Genomic DNA, 18,485 nt, shown 5'->3' on the forward strand with positions numbered 1-18,485 from the left:
CCACCCTGTGCCTCTTTGGGGACAGCACTGCAGAGTGCCACTGCTTACTGCACTAAAGCTGTCACTGCTGATTGAAGCTAAAGACCACTGTGGAATGCAGAACAGGAGGACATCCTCTGACATGTTTCTGCAGTCAGGGAAGATGGGTGGTGTGGGAACAGGAGCTAGGAGAAACCATGGTCAAGACTTGTCCGAACTTCAGGGAACTTGAAGGAGCAGAGGGAATCCTGCAAATGACCCTGCCTGAGATGTAGCCCTACTTTGCCCCCACATAGTGCCAACTCAGCTGAGTCCCTCTCCTGGGATCCTCTCCTCAGAGATGTCTGTATTTGTTGATTATCCACCCTATGCCTGGTCCCTGCAGAATGCAAGGAAGAAATGGCCTTGAGCAGTGGCCAATGCTGGAAGCTACAGAGTGCACCGTGAGGAGTCCAAGGCCACAGGATGAGGTTTTCCGGACTCTCTGCCCTAGGGACCTGGTTCCCTCCGTGAGTGCAGGCCTTATGTTCTTTACACTCGTTTCCCTAGGCTGGCATGGGCCTTACCTCTAGTTAACAAGTGCTGGCAAGTAAGTGTGCCGTGTGTGTTGTAGAGAGTAAGGTCCATTAGGATCCTGCTGCGCGAGCCACCCCCTGGGCTCCCTGCCTCTCTGGATCTCCCAGTCCCTCACCGGACAGCCCTGGCAACTGGATCCAGCTTCCTCAGGGGTGCCCAAGGCTGCTGCCCGTGGGCCCTTCTTACACTGTACATTCTGGCAGATGTTAAAGATGACCCTCCTTTCCCTTCTTCACACTAAATATGACTAATATCCGTAACTCTTCACCCCTGGCCCTCGACATACTGATTATCCAATCTGGAGAGGCACAAAAGTATCTAGATGTGGTCTGAATGGGCAGAAACAGGGATGTGGATGGAAATTTGGGGTTTTATTGCTTGCTTTGGCAGTTGGGGATTTGAGTTGTAACGGTGATGGCCGCTGGCATGGCCTTAGGCATTGCTGGAAGATTCAGAGTTGCTGCCTGTTGCTTCTTTCTTTGGTGTTCTCTTGGCCTTTAGGTAGGTGCTATTTTGATGTAAAAACCTGCAGCATAGCCCTCAACAGCACTGTTGTTTCTCCTTAATGAGCCTGAAAACTCACTGAGGCAGCTAGCTGGCGGTAAGCACTCTTTTAATGTTAGCTAGTATTATTTGCTTTGTTATTTTATTATTTGAACAGACAATCATTTATGGCATTTAATGAGCATTTACTATGTGCCAAAAACTTAGGTGCCAATACAGCAGTGAACAGAATAGACCTGTCCCTGCCTGTCAGAGCTCCCAGGAAACTCTGAGAAGACTTGTTGATTGAATGATAAACCCTGATTGCACTCACTGTGATTAACACCTCCATGACCAGACATCTTTGGGTACCTTCTTTATGATCAACTGGGAACACACCCTCAGGTGCTAGAATGTAAGTAGTTGGAGGAGACCATTGTGGGAGTAAAAAAAAATAAAATAAAAAAAAAATAAAAACTGCACTTGAGGCTGGGGCTGGGGCTGTAGCTCAGTGGTAGAGCACTTGCCTAGCATGTGTGGTCCTAATTCTGCCACAAACCCACTGTGTTACCATGGGTGAGTTCTCGACCTCTCTGAGTCTCAGTTATCTTACCAGTAAAATGGGGCTAACAATGCATCCAGAGGCACAAAAGAATCAAATAAGATCACCATGGTACACAACTCCAGGGTGTGCTGTTCACATTTTAGTCTACAGAGCTTCTGATGGCCTAGAATTAAACAGCAGCACTTTTGTGCTGTGACCTGAAGTTAACCATCAATAACTGGTCACTATTGTTAAGCACAAGTTGGGGGAAACAGGAGTCACTGCAGGCCAGCAGGCTCCTCATGGCTTGGCCAGGCTTTGTTCTTCAAGGAAGGGCAGGGCTCCGAGAATTGCAGATTATAATGCAGGCAAAGGCCAGGGGGCAGGACTCCCAGGGCAGGTCTGGGAGAAGCAGGCTGGGAAGGGAGGTGGTCAGCAACCTCGAGGCCTGAGTGAGGAGTCTGCCCTGCTCTCCAGGCAAGCATAGGGCACTGGAAGCTGGGTGTGGAGCAGCTTCGATGAAACCAAGGCACATGGTTCCATTTTGAGCTGCAAAGGATCAAGAGAACATCTTTTCCAGCATTTTCTCTCCCCAGGCAGACAAAGGCGGGGAAACAGTGAATCTCCAAGGTCACACAGTAAAGACTAGCCCCAGGGCCAGGACCTCTGCATTGGTAGAATCCAGTTAACGTGAGTTTGATCCCAGTCTATAGCCCCCTGGAAGGAAGTCCTGTATACACACACACACACACACATACATATACACACACACACAAACACACACACATATGTATATATACATATTTCTGATTATAAAAGCAACAGGTCATTGTAGAGGATTTTAAACTATAGACATATAAAGAAAAAATATAATCACCTATAATGCCCTATCTAGACATTATCACCATTAGTATTGTAATGTATTTCCTCCCTATGTATTCCATTACATATTATATATTCATTATATATTCATTAGGTTGGAATTATTTTCCGTATGGTTTCATAACAGAGTGTTTTCTGAGGAGGGACTGTTTTGATGCAGAGGAACTCTAGAAAATCTTTTCCTTAAAAAATAAAAAGTGCAAAACCCTGGTGTGCATGTGTGCATGTGCCGTGGTTGACAGGACATCCTGCAGGGCTGCAAGGTGGCTCTGTCAAGCATCCGGTGGGTGTAAGCTGCGCCGCGGTGGCTGTGGCCAGCTCCTCTTCTCCCCTGACCCAGCTACAGCCTCCTGCCTGTGGGCGAGACAGTTTTGATGAGTCTGCACTCACCCTTCCTTTTCCAACATGACGCTGTGATCATCCACTCCACCAGAAGGCACTTAGGGCTCTGATCACTCTTGTTTATCAGTAACAACAGCATCTTATTCCGGGCAGCATCTCACCTGAGACTCACACGACCTGTGAGGCAGGTCTGACCAGTGCTGCTGGACCCAGTCTACAGATGGAGCAGTCTAGAGGCTTATTAGAGGCCAACCCAACTAGTTAAGTGGCAGAGCAGGGGCTTTATGCAAATCCAAATGTGTCCAATTCAGTGACTTTTCCTTTAAGTAATTTCCTTTATTCCAGCTTTTCCTGAGCCAAATCGGAACCCCTGAGATAGGGAGGCCAGGACTGAGAACGCTGTATTACTGGTGTGTGAAGGGGCCATGGACTCCATCCTGGGGTTCTTTACCCAAGCCCTACAGGCTCTGACTGGCTGTCCTGGGTGGTCTGACCTCATGGCAGCTCATCTGGGATGACTCAGAACCTATATCTGAGTTCTGAGTGAGGTTTGGGGAGTGGGCCCAAGGAGGCCCTATTTCCTGTAGAAGTGTCCAGCAGGGGCACTATTCCTGGGGACATCCTTCTTGACCCACCCAAGCCACGGAGGTTCTGTTTCCTGTCCAAGGTTCCCTTCCCTCCCGAGCCTCCCAAACCAGAGGAGGTCTTTCCCAGCTGGGCTGTGTTACCCTGTGAGGCTGACTCCAACCAAGGCACAGGGACTTGGGGCAGCTGTAACACTAGGTGGTTCCCCCATGTGTCCATTTCCTATTGCTGCTATAATGAATCACCCTAAATTTGGTGACTTACACAATACAATTCTGAGGGTCAGAGGTCCAAAAAAGGTTTCACTGGGTTAAACTTGAGGTGTCAGCAGGGCTGCGTTCCTTTCTGGAGGTTCTAGTAAAGAAATCCATCACCCATGTCCATCTTTCAGAGGCTGCCTGCATTCCTGGGCCTGTGCCACCTGCTCCATCTTCAAAGCCAGCGATGGCTGGCCGAGTCTTTGACATAATGCCGTTCTCTGGTTTCACCCTTGCTGCCTTCCTCTTCCCTATTAGAGACACTTGTGATTACATTGGACCCAGACAGATAATACAGGTTGATCTATTTTAAAGTGAGCTGATTAACAACCTTAATTCCTCTTTCCACATAACATGGCATATTCACAAGCTTCGTTCACTTGGAGATGGACTTCTTGATTCCACCAGGCACCATTTTGCAATTCCACACCCAGACATGGAGGAGGAGGAAGGCAAGGCTTCTGTACCATGCCTGGGGGATCCCAGGGAGCTGAGCCCTTCTCATCCAGGCACCCTGCACTTTTCAGGGGCTAGGGCCAGAGTGCAGTCCCTGAGGACTCGGACACTCAGTCTGAGGCCAACTCCAGGACTGGAGGGGCATCCAGCCACATACCAGAGCCACTCCAGTGCATCCCTGGCTCCCTCTGATCTCTGGCCCCAGTTCACCTTTCTCAGGTAATAACAGCCTTCTTGCTCATTTCCTTTCTCCTGTCCTTCTCTGGGTTTTAGGCTGGGACCTCAAAGAGCTCCCAAGGAAGTGAGGCCCCTAAGCCAGACCTCTGTCCCTGGACTGCTTGGTGAGGGCCTGATGGATCTGGGATTCCTGCAGAAGGTTCTGCTGGCAGAACAGAGCGGGGGGCTGGACAAAGCCTTTCACCCTCAAGTAGGATAACCAGCTGGCCCTGGTTTGCCTAGGATTTCCTCACTTTTTGCAATGCAAGTCCCAAATCCTGGGAAACTCTCATTCCTGAGCAGACTGAGACAGTTGGTCAGCTTATCTGCAAGGCCTTTTGTACCTGCAAACCTGCTCTGGATCACACCACACCTTGCATAGCCGGATTCCTGGATGCAAGGGAGACTTAGTAGCTGAGGAAGGACCCTGAGCCAGTGCCAGGACATTCCCATCAGAGTCGCAAGCTGTATAGACTGTGCCTGTGTCAACAGCACAGAGCTCCTAGCCACAGCATGGGAGAGAGTGGAAAGTGCATTTTCACCTGAGCCTCTAAAAATATAGCAACCTGGTCACTTCTGGGTGGTCTATTACGGGTGGCTTTAATAAATATTTTTTATTTCTACCTGTATTTCTTCGTTTTTGTACAACTAAGCCATGTTCCTTTTATTTGTGTGTGTTTTCAATAAAAGAAAGTCATTGGTGACTCAGCCCTCCCTCTCCAGTCCTGCTGAGGGACATGGGCCAGTTGTGCTGCATGGTGTGCACACAGTGGCCCTTATTCTGGGGCATTGACCTTGCCTGCTAATTGGTCATGCATATTCTGCCCAGGGCTATACTGCAAGGACAGGGTTAGTTACTCCTTTGTACCCCCTTGTCTCTCAGCCTATTCCTCTGCACCCTGGGGCTCCAGCCAGGCTTGTCCCCTGAGGAAGGACTCAGAGCCGAGAAGGTGAACAGGCCAGCAGGAGATGCTCTCAAGTGGGAGAATGTGGAGGAGAGGAGCCATTTGCCCCTGGGGACCCTCAAGTCTGGTTGGAGATATTGGGCACCCTAAAGACCACGTGAGAAGTGAAAGACAGGTGGAAGAGCCCAGCACCAGATGGTGAGACTGCCTGAGAACTGCCAGAGGTCAGATAAGGGACGGCCCCAGGGCCACACTGTACAAGTCTTAAAATAGCCAGAAGCTGAAAATGGGGTATCCCTGAGTGCCCTGAAGCAAGACCCTCTACACACTTAGGGGCAGATTGTCTCCTGGGCCCAGAATTCTGGATGCCTGCCCCTTTATGGCAGAAGGGTGGTGGTGAATAGTCACCGGGATGTTCCAGTCCAGGACGGTTGGACACCCCTTCAAGTCCCTCTTCCCTGCCCGCTGCCCCCATACTACATTGGAATGCCAGGCCCTAACCCATGCTGTGGCTGTCCCAACCTCTGGACTTCTAGTTCCCTTCCCCATCTCAACAAGCCCAGCAGGAGCTCTTGGAGGGGAGCCCTGGGTCCCCAGCAGAGGCAACTACCCTCCATCTCCCACAGGCAGTGTCAGCAGTCCCTACCTCAGTGCACCATTGTCCTGGTGAGGCCAACACAACAGGACTTCTTGCCTGGCTCATAGCTTCAGAAAAGTACTCAAAGTTCTGGACTAATGACTCCCCTCCCAATGGAACCCAGATCCCACACACCAACTCTGTGTCCCCGTAACTCCCTCATTCCATGAATTCAGCTGGCTCAGAGAAGCCAGAGGTCTGGTTTAGAGTAGAAGAACAAGTCGCCTTGCTCTGACAGAAACATGGCTGAAAAGGCCTCTTTGATCCCTAGAGCTGAGACTTGGCAGGCCAGAGTCCTCTGGAGCAGACTTGTGAGGCTCAGCTGCCCCCCTGCACAGAGGCCAAGTTGCAAATCTATCTGTGTTACAGCGCCCTAGGGCCCCACCCCCTCGAAACTGCAGGTGGCCTCCTGGGTATAGGTGGGGCATTGCTTCTCTTGAGGGCCAATCCAAACCCCACCCTGTTGGGGCCCTGAAGCCTGTGAACAGCAGAGCCATGTTTTCTGGAGTGTCGGGAGGGGGGGGGGGCGTTGTTATCCTGAAGCAGCTCCAGCTTTTGCTATCTTCCATCAAGGTCCCCAGATGCTTTTATTTTTTATTTTATTTTTTTTCCACGCTGGGGATGGAATCCAGGGCCTTGTGATTGCTAGGCAAGCATTCTACCATGGAGATACATCCTCAGTCCACCAGGTATTTTCTTGGCTTAGAGGACTAGTGCCCCTTGCCAACTTTTTCGAACTTCTACCCCAAGCCTCAGTTTCCTTCTCTGCAGGCAGCCTGATATTGTGGAACCACCCCAGGTTCTGGGCACAGAGAGATGTGGGTTGGAATCCAACCTCCATACTGATGAGCTGAGTCATCCTGGGCAAGCCCCTTATGCTTGTTGAGTGTTGGTTTCCTGGTCTGTGAACAGGGATGTGTGTATGGCAAGGAGTGGGGGTGCCAGTGCAATGGTGCATATGGGAGTGTGGCACAGTGCCTGGCACAAAATGGGCACTGGAGTTCTACATTATTATAAAGCCAAATTTTGAGGTCTTTTTTTAGTCATCTCCTTGGGTGAGGAATAGGAAGCTGAGTGACTGCCCCACCCCTTTCATTCAGTTTCCATGTCTTTGCATCATTGACTCCAGGATCTCCCCAGTTGAAATTAAACTCAGTGTAGACTCCATAGACCTGTCTCACCACTGAACTCACAGAAGTAGGGGCTTCTTTCTTTTGCAACTCTGACCTCAGATGAGCAGTAGAAATGGGTCACTCTGGAGTTGCCTGGATCTAAAAAAAAAAAAACTACCTGGCCATTCATCTAGTCTTTAGACTTAGTCCCACAAGGGAGCTGTGGCTGATAAAGCCAAGTTCCTCCCGGCCAAGTGCTTCCCTGTATAAGGCATGTGCAGGTTCCCCATTCCTTCCCAGGCCTCCTGCCTCTGTGACAGTTGGCAGAAGGGGAAAAATGTTAATGCTGAGTTCCTATGAATTTGACACATCTTGGGTGTGGAGGATGAGTCCTGCCCAAGAAATGGCATTACATTTAACAGAGAAAAAACATTTTCTTGTGTGCTCCAAAAGAGTGACTTGCAAAAAAATCCATAACCCCTGCTCCACTCCCTGGCATCCCTGAGAGGTTTTTGGGATCTGTACTCAGTGGTCCTAGAGAATGACAGCCTGGGCGTGCCCCAGTTCCACCAACCAGGAGGCATCATTCTGGAGAAAAGAACTCCACCTCCAACCAAGCCCAGGGCTTTTCCCAGAATTTCAGTTCTGTCCTTGGCAGGCTACCTCTGGAAATGTCCAGAGATCTTATCCCTGAAGTCAGGGTGGTCAAACATCCTGCACACGGTTCTCTGAGAAAGCTGATACACCAAGAAGAGATAGTTTGCATATTTGCCTGTAGCTTTCTTCCCATTGCCAAATGAGTCGAATTAACAAACCAGTTCATTTATAGTGACACCTTTGGAGCAAGGCAAGAGAACTCTTATTACTGACCCAGAAATGCCCTTAAACATCTGTAAACTTAGCCCACTGTGGGAGTTTTAGCTGGTGTGGCTGAGCCCCACGTGCTAGCTTATCCCATTGGAAAGTGGTTCTTGATGACCATGATGTCATCACAACCCCAATGAAACACCTTTCAAAGACTGCCTAGCTCCCTCAATCAAGAGCTTCTACCAGGAGTGCTTAGACCAAAACTCTTAGGAATGACCCACAGAAGTAGCGGCAAGTTCTTAGAATGATCTTAAACTTTCAGGCTCAAATTATAATGATGTTGCTACATTTCAGGCACTTTGCTAACGATTTACCACCAACAGCCATCACCTTCAGGCGAGCAGTTGGGTTTTATGTATCATATTTGTCTTCTGGGCAAGGGCTAAGGTCCATGGTGGTCTGGTTGTATCCCACACAGCCCCAGGACTCCCCTGTCTTGGGAGAGAGGTTGCAGAGTTTGGCAACTCTTCTCTGGATATCCCAAGGTGTTAGTCCCACGAGTTGGAGGACAAGCAGGTCTCCATCTTCTTTCTGAAGGTTGGGGACTGATAGGCATAATTCTATCATTTTGGTAATGTGTAATTGACGAATTTTGCTTGTTAGTACTTGAGAGACTTCAACAGCTGCTGGGACTTCATAATACCCACTGCCTACTCTCCATCAGGGATCAGGACAGAGTAGACAAGGCAGAAGTAGGCACTGATGTTTGTTCTGGGTTACTCTCTCCTTCCTCCCATCACTTCTCAGTCTACTTTACCTGACTTCACAAGCCCAAACCCCACCATCATTAACTAAATGCTACCAGCTAGAAAATCCCAGATAGAAACCACAAGAGGCTGACCAGTCTAGTTCTTCTTGGTAAAGACTGGGTCCTAGAAGAGCTAGAAAAGGCTATCTTGTCCATCACTCTGCCCCCAGGTGAAGATACTCTTGAAAACCCCAAGTGGATCTTCTGATGTGCAGGGCTTACAATGGGGGCCTGTCAGCCTCCCACGTACACTCACCCAGCAGGAGCACCTACCACTCACAGCTTCTGAAATCAGAGAATTGTACTTCCTGAGCTCGGCAGAGAATGTGTCAGACTTTGCCCATTTTCCCATTTACTCATCATTTTCTCATTTAGCCTTCCCTTCCCACCAAGGGCCAACACTCCTTCCAGAGCCTTGGTCCCAGTTATTGATTTCTGGGACTGAGCGTGGAAGATATATCCACATGTATCCATATCCCTAAGCAATGCTATCACTGCCATGACCCTGTTCCCTAGGTGATGCTGGTGATGCACTCAACTTACCTACTGCTGGGTGCTATTAATGCCCTAGGGCTAGAGACAAGGGAGAGAGATGATTAAAACCCATACCTTCCACCCTCAGACATTTTGTACAATTTGGGCCTGAACTTAAGGGAGAATTATCATATATTAGTGGTTCCTTAACTATAGTTTTCAGAACCACTGCTCTGATCAAGTATATCCCCTTATAAAGATTGTGTGTAATAGCCCAGACAGAACTCTGGGAAGATATGGAATTTTTAAAAATCTGCTTCATGTGAGGCCAGCCAAGGTTTTCCTCATGCATTTGTGTAAGGACCTATTTCCCACTACACTGCAGGGCTGGTGTTCAGCACCTATGGAGTGATTGTTGGTTGCTGAAATAATAAGTCTTGAGGGCTGGGGATGTGGCTCAGTGGTAGAGTGCTTACCTAGCATGTGCACCAGGCCCTGGGTCAATACCCAGCGCATACACACACACACACACACACACACACACATATAATCAAAGCCTTGAACTAGCAGGCACATTTTAACTAAATAAAATTTAAACTTGTTCCTGAATGTGTCACTGGCCACATTTAAACTGCTCAACTGGCACACATGGCTCATGCAAGTGCCTACAGAATTGAACAGTGTAGAAAGAGTGTTTCTATCACTGTATTAATTGGACAGGAAGTGATGGCCATCACAGCACACCTTGGGGACACTTCTTGGGTGGTTGTCTGTTCTGATCATCTGTGATTGTATCATAATAATTGTCGGACATTTGGAGTAGAACTTGGGTGTTCAGCAGGACACATAGTCTATGGCATATACCTTAGAACTAAAAACCTGACATTCCTCATTTCCCAGGAGCCTCGAATTAACTCCCAGCTATGGCTGAAAAGTCATGGGCAAGTAACTACATTTACATGAGCATTCCCTGTGACATGACTGTCCTCCTGCCTGCCATCTCCTCCATGACCATTACTAAAAGGATGCATGATACAAGTCAGTGCTCAACAAACCCAGGCTCAGGCATGGTGCCAATGATGAGTTCCATCAGAATGTTTCCATAAAAAGCAAAACTAACTACAAATTGCTAAATAAAAGGACACATCCCTCATAAACAATTAACTTTTTATAAAAAGACAAATATATACATATTTATAAACATGTCTACATGTGATCTCACATGACTTAATGGCTAGATGGCATTTCCAATTTTAAGTCATACCAAGACACTCACACTTCCCTGCCTGGACCTGCTGAGAGCTTCCAGGGCCTGAAGGGGTGGTGGGCACAGGGCAAGGCACTGTATAAATAAATGCGAAGGCCAAGAGCTTGGGGAAAACATTAGTGTACACTTCTGATAAGAAATGTGGCAAGGACCACAAGAAAAAGTGCCATGTCTTTTCCCAAGCCCCTCATCTGAAGTATGAAGCAGGGCAGCACTCCTCTGAGGCTGAGGGACACCACCCTGCAGGACCCCAATTTTCCTTCACATTTCACTGGCTTTGGAACAGTCCCCAGGGCTCAGCTGGGAAGGGAGGGGGTTCTTTGGGAATAGATTCACTTAGTGCAATTGTCTCTTAGTGCAGAGCCAGCCCTGGAGTTGGCGCTATTCTCTTCTGAGGTCACTGATCTGTTCCCCGCAGGGCCACTCAGTGACAGAGAGACCCTCTCCAGGCAGCTGGGATCACAGAGAAAATATGAAGGCCAACTTCTGTCCAAGTCCACCTGACACACCAATCTCTGAACCTCAACCCCTAATTCTCAGGAGGCAGGGCCAGCTTTACAGCACAAGGCAAACCCAGACCCTGGCCTGCCAGGTCCTCTGAGAGTCCACTGACCCAAAGATAGAGGTCTCATCCCTGCTTAGCAGTGGGGTCACACTTTGCTATGTCGAGGGGCCCACAGGAGTCCAGCTTCTATGTACCATAGCCACCATGATGCCAAGTTTTGTTTGCCTAGGGAGAAAGGAGGCCAAGAGGCCCAGCTACGGTGCACAAGGAATAGCTTGGATGGAGGGCACCCTGACTGGGGGCAGCAGATTGTCCAGCCAGAGGGCATCCATATTCTTCAGATCTGTGAAGACACGGTGTAGGCTGAGCCCAATATCTCCTAGAAGATGAAGGAAGGTTATGTAAGGAGTGGGGTGGGGACATAAGGTGTGTTCCCCAGTCCACATCCACACAGCCCTGTCCCTAAGTCACAGACAGAGCCTCCATTGTCCACAAGGCAGCAGCAAGCACACACCATCTTTAGGTAAACCACAGGGGACAGGAACATAGCTGCTTACCTTACTGTCTCCTGGCCCTGCTCCTAAGCCTTCCCCACCCACTACATGAGTTTCCCTTCTCCAAGAAACCATAAGGATCCAGGGATTTCTTACCCCCAGGGCTGTCAACTTCCGGCTCCTCCTTGCAGGTGAAGTCTCCATAGATAGAGGTGGGCTGGGCCCCAGGTTCATTGAGAAGGTACCCCTTCCCATCTACGTTTGTCGGCTGCCACTCAGACTGCTCCAAGAGCTAGAGACAAAGCAAGAAGCATTCAGCAGCCTTCCCATGAAGATTCACCCTGTGGCCTGCCCTTGATAAGCCAAGGCTTCCCAACCAGGACCACACCCTTGAGCATTTTCACATTCTCTTATGGATGCTGATGTGCAGCAGTCAGAACCAGGCCCTGGATCTGGGAGGCACAACGCACACAGGCCCTGCTCCCTGGGTCATTTTCCCACTCTTCCCATTCCTGCCCTCTGCGAGAGTATCTCCACCACTTCCCTCAACTGAGACTGAGGCTTAAAGCACAGTTAGCATAATAAGAAAAGATAACTAAAAAGCTAGAGAAAAGGAACTGGATCCACATCTCAGTTTTCTGTGCTAATGTGGCAGAGCCAGGGAAAAACTACCTCGAAAATGTTTTGTATTCATTTTTAAAACTGAAGCAGAGAAAGAAAAAAAAAAAAAACTGGAGGATAATTTGTCTAAAAAAAATTTTTTTAAAGCCATCATATTACAGATCCCAAAGGCTGATTATTGAAACCTGATGTGCATTTCCCAAACTAGCAGGGCTGGGCATGTTGGGGCTGAGGACACGGGCCAGGGACCTGGCACTGATAGTGGCTGATTCACAGCTCTGTCTGGGGCCCTCAAGTTTGCTTTAGGAAGGCTCACTGGAGACACGGCTTCCCACCAGCCTTCACGACCCAGCGTCTTTCCCAACCAAGAAGGGCAACGGTCCCCACCAAGTGGATATGCTGCTTGTGGGACCAAGCAAGTAGTCGGGGGATAACAGCAGCTGCCCACCCTCTGATCTGGAAGCTCTCACTGATTCTCTCTCTCCTCACCAAGAAATGTCTACTTCAAAAGAAAGCCAGGAAGGAAAGGGCTATACCTTCATGATGTCCTCAGGTAATTTCCCTTCCTCATCCTCGTCTGTTGCAGCTGTGGATGGGGAAGAGCAGAGATGCTGGATGGCAGTAGATCACACTGGCCCTGCAGTTCCAGTCCCTCCAGGGTCCCCTCCCCTACACACACACATACCACTGGCCTCCCAGCAGACATCTGCCATGGACATTCCAGAACAAGACACTGGCTTGGTGACTCAGCCTCCTAAACTATGAAGTCATGCCTCTTCCCACCCCTTCACTTCCTTCCTCACTCTAAGGCATTGGGCTGCAGAGGAGCCAGGAGAACTAGCAACCTTAGATCAAGACACAGCCCCTGCTCCCTTCTCTCTTCTCCCCAGCCCACCAAGGTACTGTAGTCCACTCTGAACTGCCTGCCTGGTATCCCAGGGGCTTGCTTCATGCCCATGGGAATTGGGAATAGACAATGCCCAGCTCAATCAGCTCGGTGGCTGGTGGCCTTCTAAGCATCTTTTCTCTCTCAGAAAGCCCTTCTCAGGACCCAAACAGTCAAGCAGACAGACCAGGCCCCAGCAATACAAACCTTCAGAGGTGGAGGGCATGGGTGACACCTGGAAGTTGTAGAGGTCACTGGTGCTGTCCGGCACAATTTCCACCGGGATGTGCCAATCAGGAAGAGTGCTACTGACAACACACGGTGATGGTGCTGGGGAGCAGCAGGAACCAAAGGTCAAGGATGTGTGCCTTGATAGTTTGCAAGATACCAGGCACCCTGCACCCTTCAGCCTGGTCCAACAGGCCACCCTCTGCTACCTAGACAGCACAATGCCTCTTGGACCCAAGATAAAAAGCCATCCTCACCTGGAGTAAGTGCCTGCTCCAACTCCAGGTCCTGCCCCACATATCCCTGAGCTGTATAGCTGCTGTGGTCATCAGGCAGAGTGGAGCTGCTGAGTCCATCAGAGAAGGTGTCAGGGCTGGAGTCCCCACATGACTGTGGAGGGAGAAAGCAGCTTAGGCCCACTGTAGCACTCTCCACTGCTCACCCTCACCCACAGTGACAAAAGGCCCAGCTGCTGAGGACCATACTCACCTTTCTTTTGGCCTTGCTCTTAGTGTCTCGGCTGGACTTGGACTTTCTCTCTGTGGGGCAGACAGGCTGTCAACCTCGGCATAGGAATGCCAGCCCAGCTGGCCTTCTTCTTCCCTTCCTCCCAAGGGCTCCCCAAAGACCCAGAGCTCTTGGCTACCTTTTCTCTGGTTCTTGGTCAGGGGTGGAAGCATCCGGTATACCCGCACAGCTGAGCTGCCCTTGTTCCTGCTCTGGTCCTTCACCTCCTCGATGTCTGGCAAGGAGTTCATGGCACAGCGGAAGTTTGCCTTCCATGTCTTAGGATCTGGTTCCTTCTCCCCAGCTTTGTATCGGCCTAGAGAGCAAGAGGGTGAAATGGATCATCAGCTGCCCCTTGCCTGAGAGGAGTAAGGCAAAAGTATTCCAGATGTCCACACTGGTGAAACCTTAGTGACCCTCTGCAGGCTCTAGACTCTGGGGCTTCTCAAAGATCCAAGCTTGGCTCAAACATCCAGCAAGCCTCGGTGAAGGGCCCAGTCAGATGCATTAGAGTGCCCCTCCCCCAAAAAATGTGCTGTGTCCTGGACCATGCCCAGTCTCCCTGCTTGTGCTATCAGCAGCCAGAGAGAGGGTAGGGACTAGGGCTTATCTGATACTTCCAAACTAGGAGTGAGCACAGAGAGGGCAGCAAAGAACAATTACTAATAGGTAGACTGACTATTCTAAGCTGGGCCAAGAGCCCCATCACTTAAAGATAAAAAGAGACCAATCATCAACCAGGTGGTCCTTGAGCCAAAGACCTTTTTTTCCCCTCGAAAAAAAGGAAGATATGGATCTCTTTTAATGCCCTGGCTCGCGACTTCTTTTTCCAGGGAGAACTTTAGCCACAAACTCCCTCAAGTAGTATTAATACTATTATTGCTTTCTAAGATTTTGGCTTTATAAATCCCTTTAAGAATGTGCTGAAACATCAATTTTTATCCTTCAGAAATATGGGTCTGCCCCTTGCCCCCCTCCCCAATAATTCTGTACACTAAATCAGGGAGCTCAGGGACATCAAGAGCCTTTGCATGAATATTAGAGCCTCCCCTTGTTTCTTCCCTAGCTCTCAGGGACACAGTCCCAGGGACACACCTGTATGGATGGCCCAGCTCCGGAACAAACAGGCATCCTTGTTGATGTCCCAGCCATGTTTTGCAGCATGCTTCCATGGGATCTGGAAGATCATCTCCTCCTGAACAACACACACACAAATACACAGAGGCTGTGTCAGCTCAGAGACCACAGGCTTTGTGGCTGAGTATGCCCAGCCCCCCAGGTCTGGGAAAAAGCTGACTTCCCCTTTTCACCCCATCTGGTTTGGGTTGACCAGTCCTGAGACTGGCTTCAACAGGTCACTCTGGATCTCTTAGGAGGGGTTCTGATGGACTGTGGTACCAACAGCTCAGCAAAAACACCGCTATGCACATTATAGATATGCTGGGACCCACAGAGTCCTCTCCCCCACAGCACTGATCTGAATGCTCTGGCTGGTTAGCACCAAAACAGAAGTAAAAATGGAAACTATGCTATTAAATGGGTCTGCTGAGGACACCTGGGACAACTGGCTCCTACACAGGGGGTCCTGATCACACCCTTCAGGGAGTACTGGGCCAGACCTGAATGTGACTACCTGTGGCACCACAGTTTCCTCTCTCTGAAACAAGAAAATATACCTGAGGGTAATAACCAGAGCATGTGTGGTGACACTGACAAATGAAAATTAAGGTCTTACTGTCATTATTACTGGTGGCTAGCTCTATGGATTTCTGAATCAGATTGTTCAGGTTCAAAGCTTGGTTTTATCACTTTTTGTGTGATCTTATTATCAACTTCTCAGCACCTCAGTGTCCTTTTTTGGACCATTCCTCACAGCACTACTGTGAGACTGAAATGGCACAAGTTAAGTAACATAATTAGCAAGGTGCAAGGTACATAGTAACTGCTAGCCATTACTATTGTGCATACTAATATTGCTATTACTACTATTATTGATACTAAGACTACAGAGTCTATCTTGCCCCAAGTGTAGCAGCTAGTCTTCTTAGGTCAGAGTAACTGAAAAAGGTTAATTCTTGGGTTTTCTGCTGAGACAACCACCTTCCTACCCAGCAGTACCCACCTCTCTGTTTCCTATCATCTGCCCAGCCAGAGCCCTGAAGAATGCTGTGTGTGTGGTAGGGGTATCCCTGGGAGGAGATAAGAACTCAAGCTCTGCAAATGCTGGGAGAGCCTGGCTGCTGGAAACTTCAGGTGCCTTTAAGAGGGTTACTGACAACACCTTGAGAAGGGAAGAAGACAGAACTTGGGCAAAGAGGGCCCAGGCCTGGGCCTTGCACACCCACTACAGAACTCACTGGGAAACACATCTGCCTGCCTCCTTATCATTTCCCTTTTTTGAGCTGCATCTGTAGCTTTGGTTCCCTGAAGAACATGGGTAACAACAGTAGCAGAAAAACCCAAAGAGTTACACTCACTTTATTAATCCAGATCAGCCCCGGAATTTGGTTGGAATTAATCTGCATCTCTAGCCACGGTCTCATGCGCATCCGAGTGATGGGCATGTTGGCTGTAAAGAGAAGACAGAAGGCTCCTGTTTTGGAGTCTATTGAACAATCCTGGTCACTACCTTGTTCCACCAGAATTCACTTAATCTCCCCTATTTTCACACCCAGATCTTTACCCTCTCCTGCCCTCAGATAACAGGACTTAACAAACATGGGAAAGAAAGCCTGCACTGGAATAAAACTGCTCTCCAAATTGTTTCAACATCTTAGGCAAAAACATCTGCTCCTTCTTTCATCCTGTACCAGCCCTCTCAGAAGGAGGTGGGCATACAAGTGAGGGCTTCGGGACTTAAGTGCAGGAAAAGAGACCAAATACACAGATATCTTAAAACCAAAACTTTTCTCTCAAAACCCAAATTCTTTAAAAAGGGAGGGTTCCCCCCACACACCCCTATGCCAAGAAGAAATTTCCCTGATTTGAGTTGTCGCCATAAGCTGTGCACCTTCCCTAACGGGTATTCAGTCCCCAAGGATCCTGGACACCTTCTCACCCCGCCCCACCCCCCCAGAACCCATTCTATGCCTGACAGCCACCCTGCCCACAATGCTGACACCAGGACGCGCAATTCCTTTGGGCTTGGTTTCCCCTCCTCAAGTGGCTCAAGGAACACCTGTGGCGCCGGCTCCTGCCACCCCCCTGGTCCATGACCCCCCATATAAGTCCTGACCTCCTCCAGTCACTAAGGGCAGCAAGCCAGTCCCTGCCACCAGCACAGGCAGCCCGAAACCTGGGGCAAGGGCGCCAACCTGTGACAGGCAAAAACCTAGAGCCCAGGAACACCGGGCTCCTACGCGCGAGGAGACACTCGAGTTCCCTGACATGGCGTGTGGATGCGCGCGACCAATGTACCGGGCCACCTAGAGGCCCCTGGCAGCTCCGCGCACGCAGATCTGCGAAAGCGGCCGGGCGCAGGCAACCTCGGCCAGGGGGCGGTCCACGCCGCGGCCCGCCCTCCCCGCGCTGCTGCTCGCAGCTCCTCCAGCGCCCTCCCGGGGCCTGGGCAACGCCGCGCGCCCGCGACTCTCCGGGCTGGGGTTTTTGGCCCCCACTTCCTGGTGTCCCGGGCGCCTTTTGTTCGACGCCGCAGGTTCCCCGGCCGCGAAGGCGGGCTCACCTCTGCAGCAAGAGCGATCCGCCGGCGGCGCCCGAGGTTCCCGACGAGGCGGGGACTGCTGTGCGGACCCGCGAAGCGGAGATAAGGCAGAGGATGCCCGGGTCTTGGGTCCACTGGGCACGGCTGGCCTTGGCTGGGCACTGCTCCTGCTGGCCTCGGCTCTGCTGGCTAGGACACACGTCCTGCCTCGACGAAGGAGTGGCGCGCTCTGCCGAGGCCGCGGCGCCGCGGAGAAATCTAAACACTTAGCGGGATTCCCCTAACCCAGGCCGGGCTCCGCCTCCTTGGCGCCGCGCGGCGCCCATTGGCCGGCGCCGCCTCATCATTTCGGGGAAATCAGGCTGTTGTAGAGCTAAGCTGCGAAGGGGAAGTACAGGGCGGCTTCTCCTCCCCACCCCCTCCGGCCGGCGCCGCCGCCCCAGGGCCACTGCGGGCCCGCCCCCGCGCACTCCCACTCCACCCCCACTCCGGCTTGCCCCGGAGGAAGGCTGTCCTTGGAAAATCGAGTGACCCCAGCCCACGGTCACTCCCCTCGTTCCGCATTCGCTCAGCCTGGGGGCTTCTGTGGCCCTCTCCTCGCCCACCTCTCCGGAGACATCTAGCTCCCGAGCGCAGGTGAGGGGAACACCTGGGCACCTGCTGCCCTCTTCAGAAAGGACGCCAGAACTGAATCCCCGAAAACCAGTATGGCTCCCCAAGCCCATGAATGTGTCAAGAAGGAAGGGTTTTAGCCCTCCCAGCGTCGCTGTCTTGAGAGATTGACATCGCCCCCTCTAGGTCGCTCACCTGCTTTCGGGGAGTTAGAGGTAGAAAGCCTACTCTGCCTGAGGTACTGCATAGGCTTCTTTTTTTTTTTTTTTTTTTTTTTTTTTTTTTTTTAAGAGAATTTCAATATTTATTTTTCAGTTTTTGGCGGACACAACATCTTTGTTTGTATGTGGTGCTGAGGATCGCACCCGGGCCGCACGCATGCCAGGGGAGTGCGCTACCGCTTGAGCCACATCCCCAGCCCTGCATAGGCTTCTGATGAGAGGAAATCCCAACCTGGCACCTGCTGGCGCAACTAACCCAGGACTCAGTTTCCTCAACTACGAAATGATAACAGTCCTACCTTGCTGGTTTGCAATGATGCGGGGAAACGATGTTTGTAAAGTGCTTGCCCCATTCTGTCACCAGATACTGCTGTTTTGAAGGTTCCTGCCCCCAGAGTCTAATAATGAACAAAATGACAC

At 50.5% G+C, this 18,485-nt stretch overlaps 1 protein-coding gene across 1 annotated transcript; it reads right to left on the reverse strand.

Annotated features, from left to right (window-relative positions):
• Positions 1-10,213: 10,213 nt before the first annotated feature.
• Irf1 (interferon regulatory factor 1) lies at positions 10,214-17,514 on the reverse strand. Its single transcript, XM_076855767.1, has 10 exons — positions 17,254-17,514; positions 16,049-16,140; positions 14,667-14,766; positions 13,711-13,887; positions 13,554-13,603; positions 13,322-13,454; positions 13,044-13,166; positions 12,487-12,536; positions 11,486-11,621; positions 10,214-11,214 (listed from the first exon to the last, which is right to left on the reverse strand). Exons 2-10 carry the CDS (start codon positions 16,133-16,135, stop codon positions 11,090-11,092), a joined length of 981 nt encoding a protein of 326 aa, XP_076711882.1. The 5' UTR covers positions 16,136-16,140; positions 17,254-17,514; the 3' UTR covers positions 10,214-11,089.
• Between the last annotated feature and the right edge of the window lie 971 nt (positions 17,515-18,485).

Source organism: Callospermophilus lateralis, chromosome 5 (assembly GCF_048772815.1).
Source record: "Callospermophilus lateralis isolate mCalLat2 chromosome 5, mCalLat2.hap1, whole genome shotgun sequence".
In the NCBI taxonomy this organism is placed as follows: Eukaryota; Metazoa; Chordata; class Mammalia; order Rodentia; family Sciuridae; genus Callospermophilus; species Callospermophilus lateralis.

Coding starts and splice junctions, on each gene's coding strand:
- Irf1 (XM_076855767.1), bottom strand. CDS start 16,135: ATGCCCATCACTCGGATGCGCATGAGACCGTGGCTAGAGATGCAGATT. Junction 12,537..13,043: donor CATGCCCTCCACCTCTGAAG/GTTTGTATTGCT, acceptor CCCCATCCACAG/CTGCAACAGACGAGGATGAG. Junction 11,622..12,486: donor TACCTGAGGACATCATGAAG/GTATAGCCCTTT, acceptor CTTTGTCTCTAG/CTCTTGGAGCAGTCTGAGTG.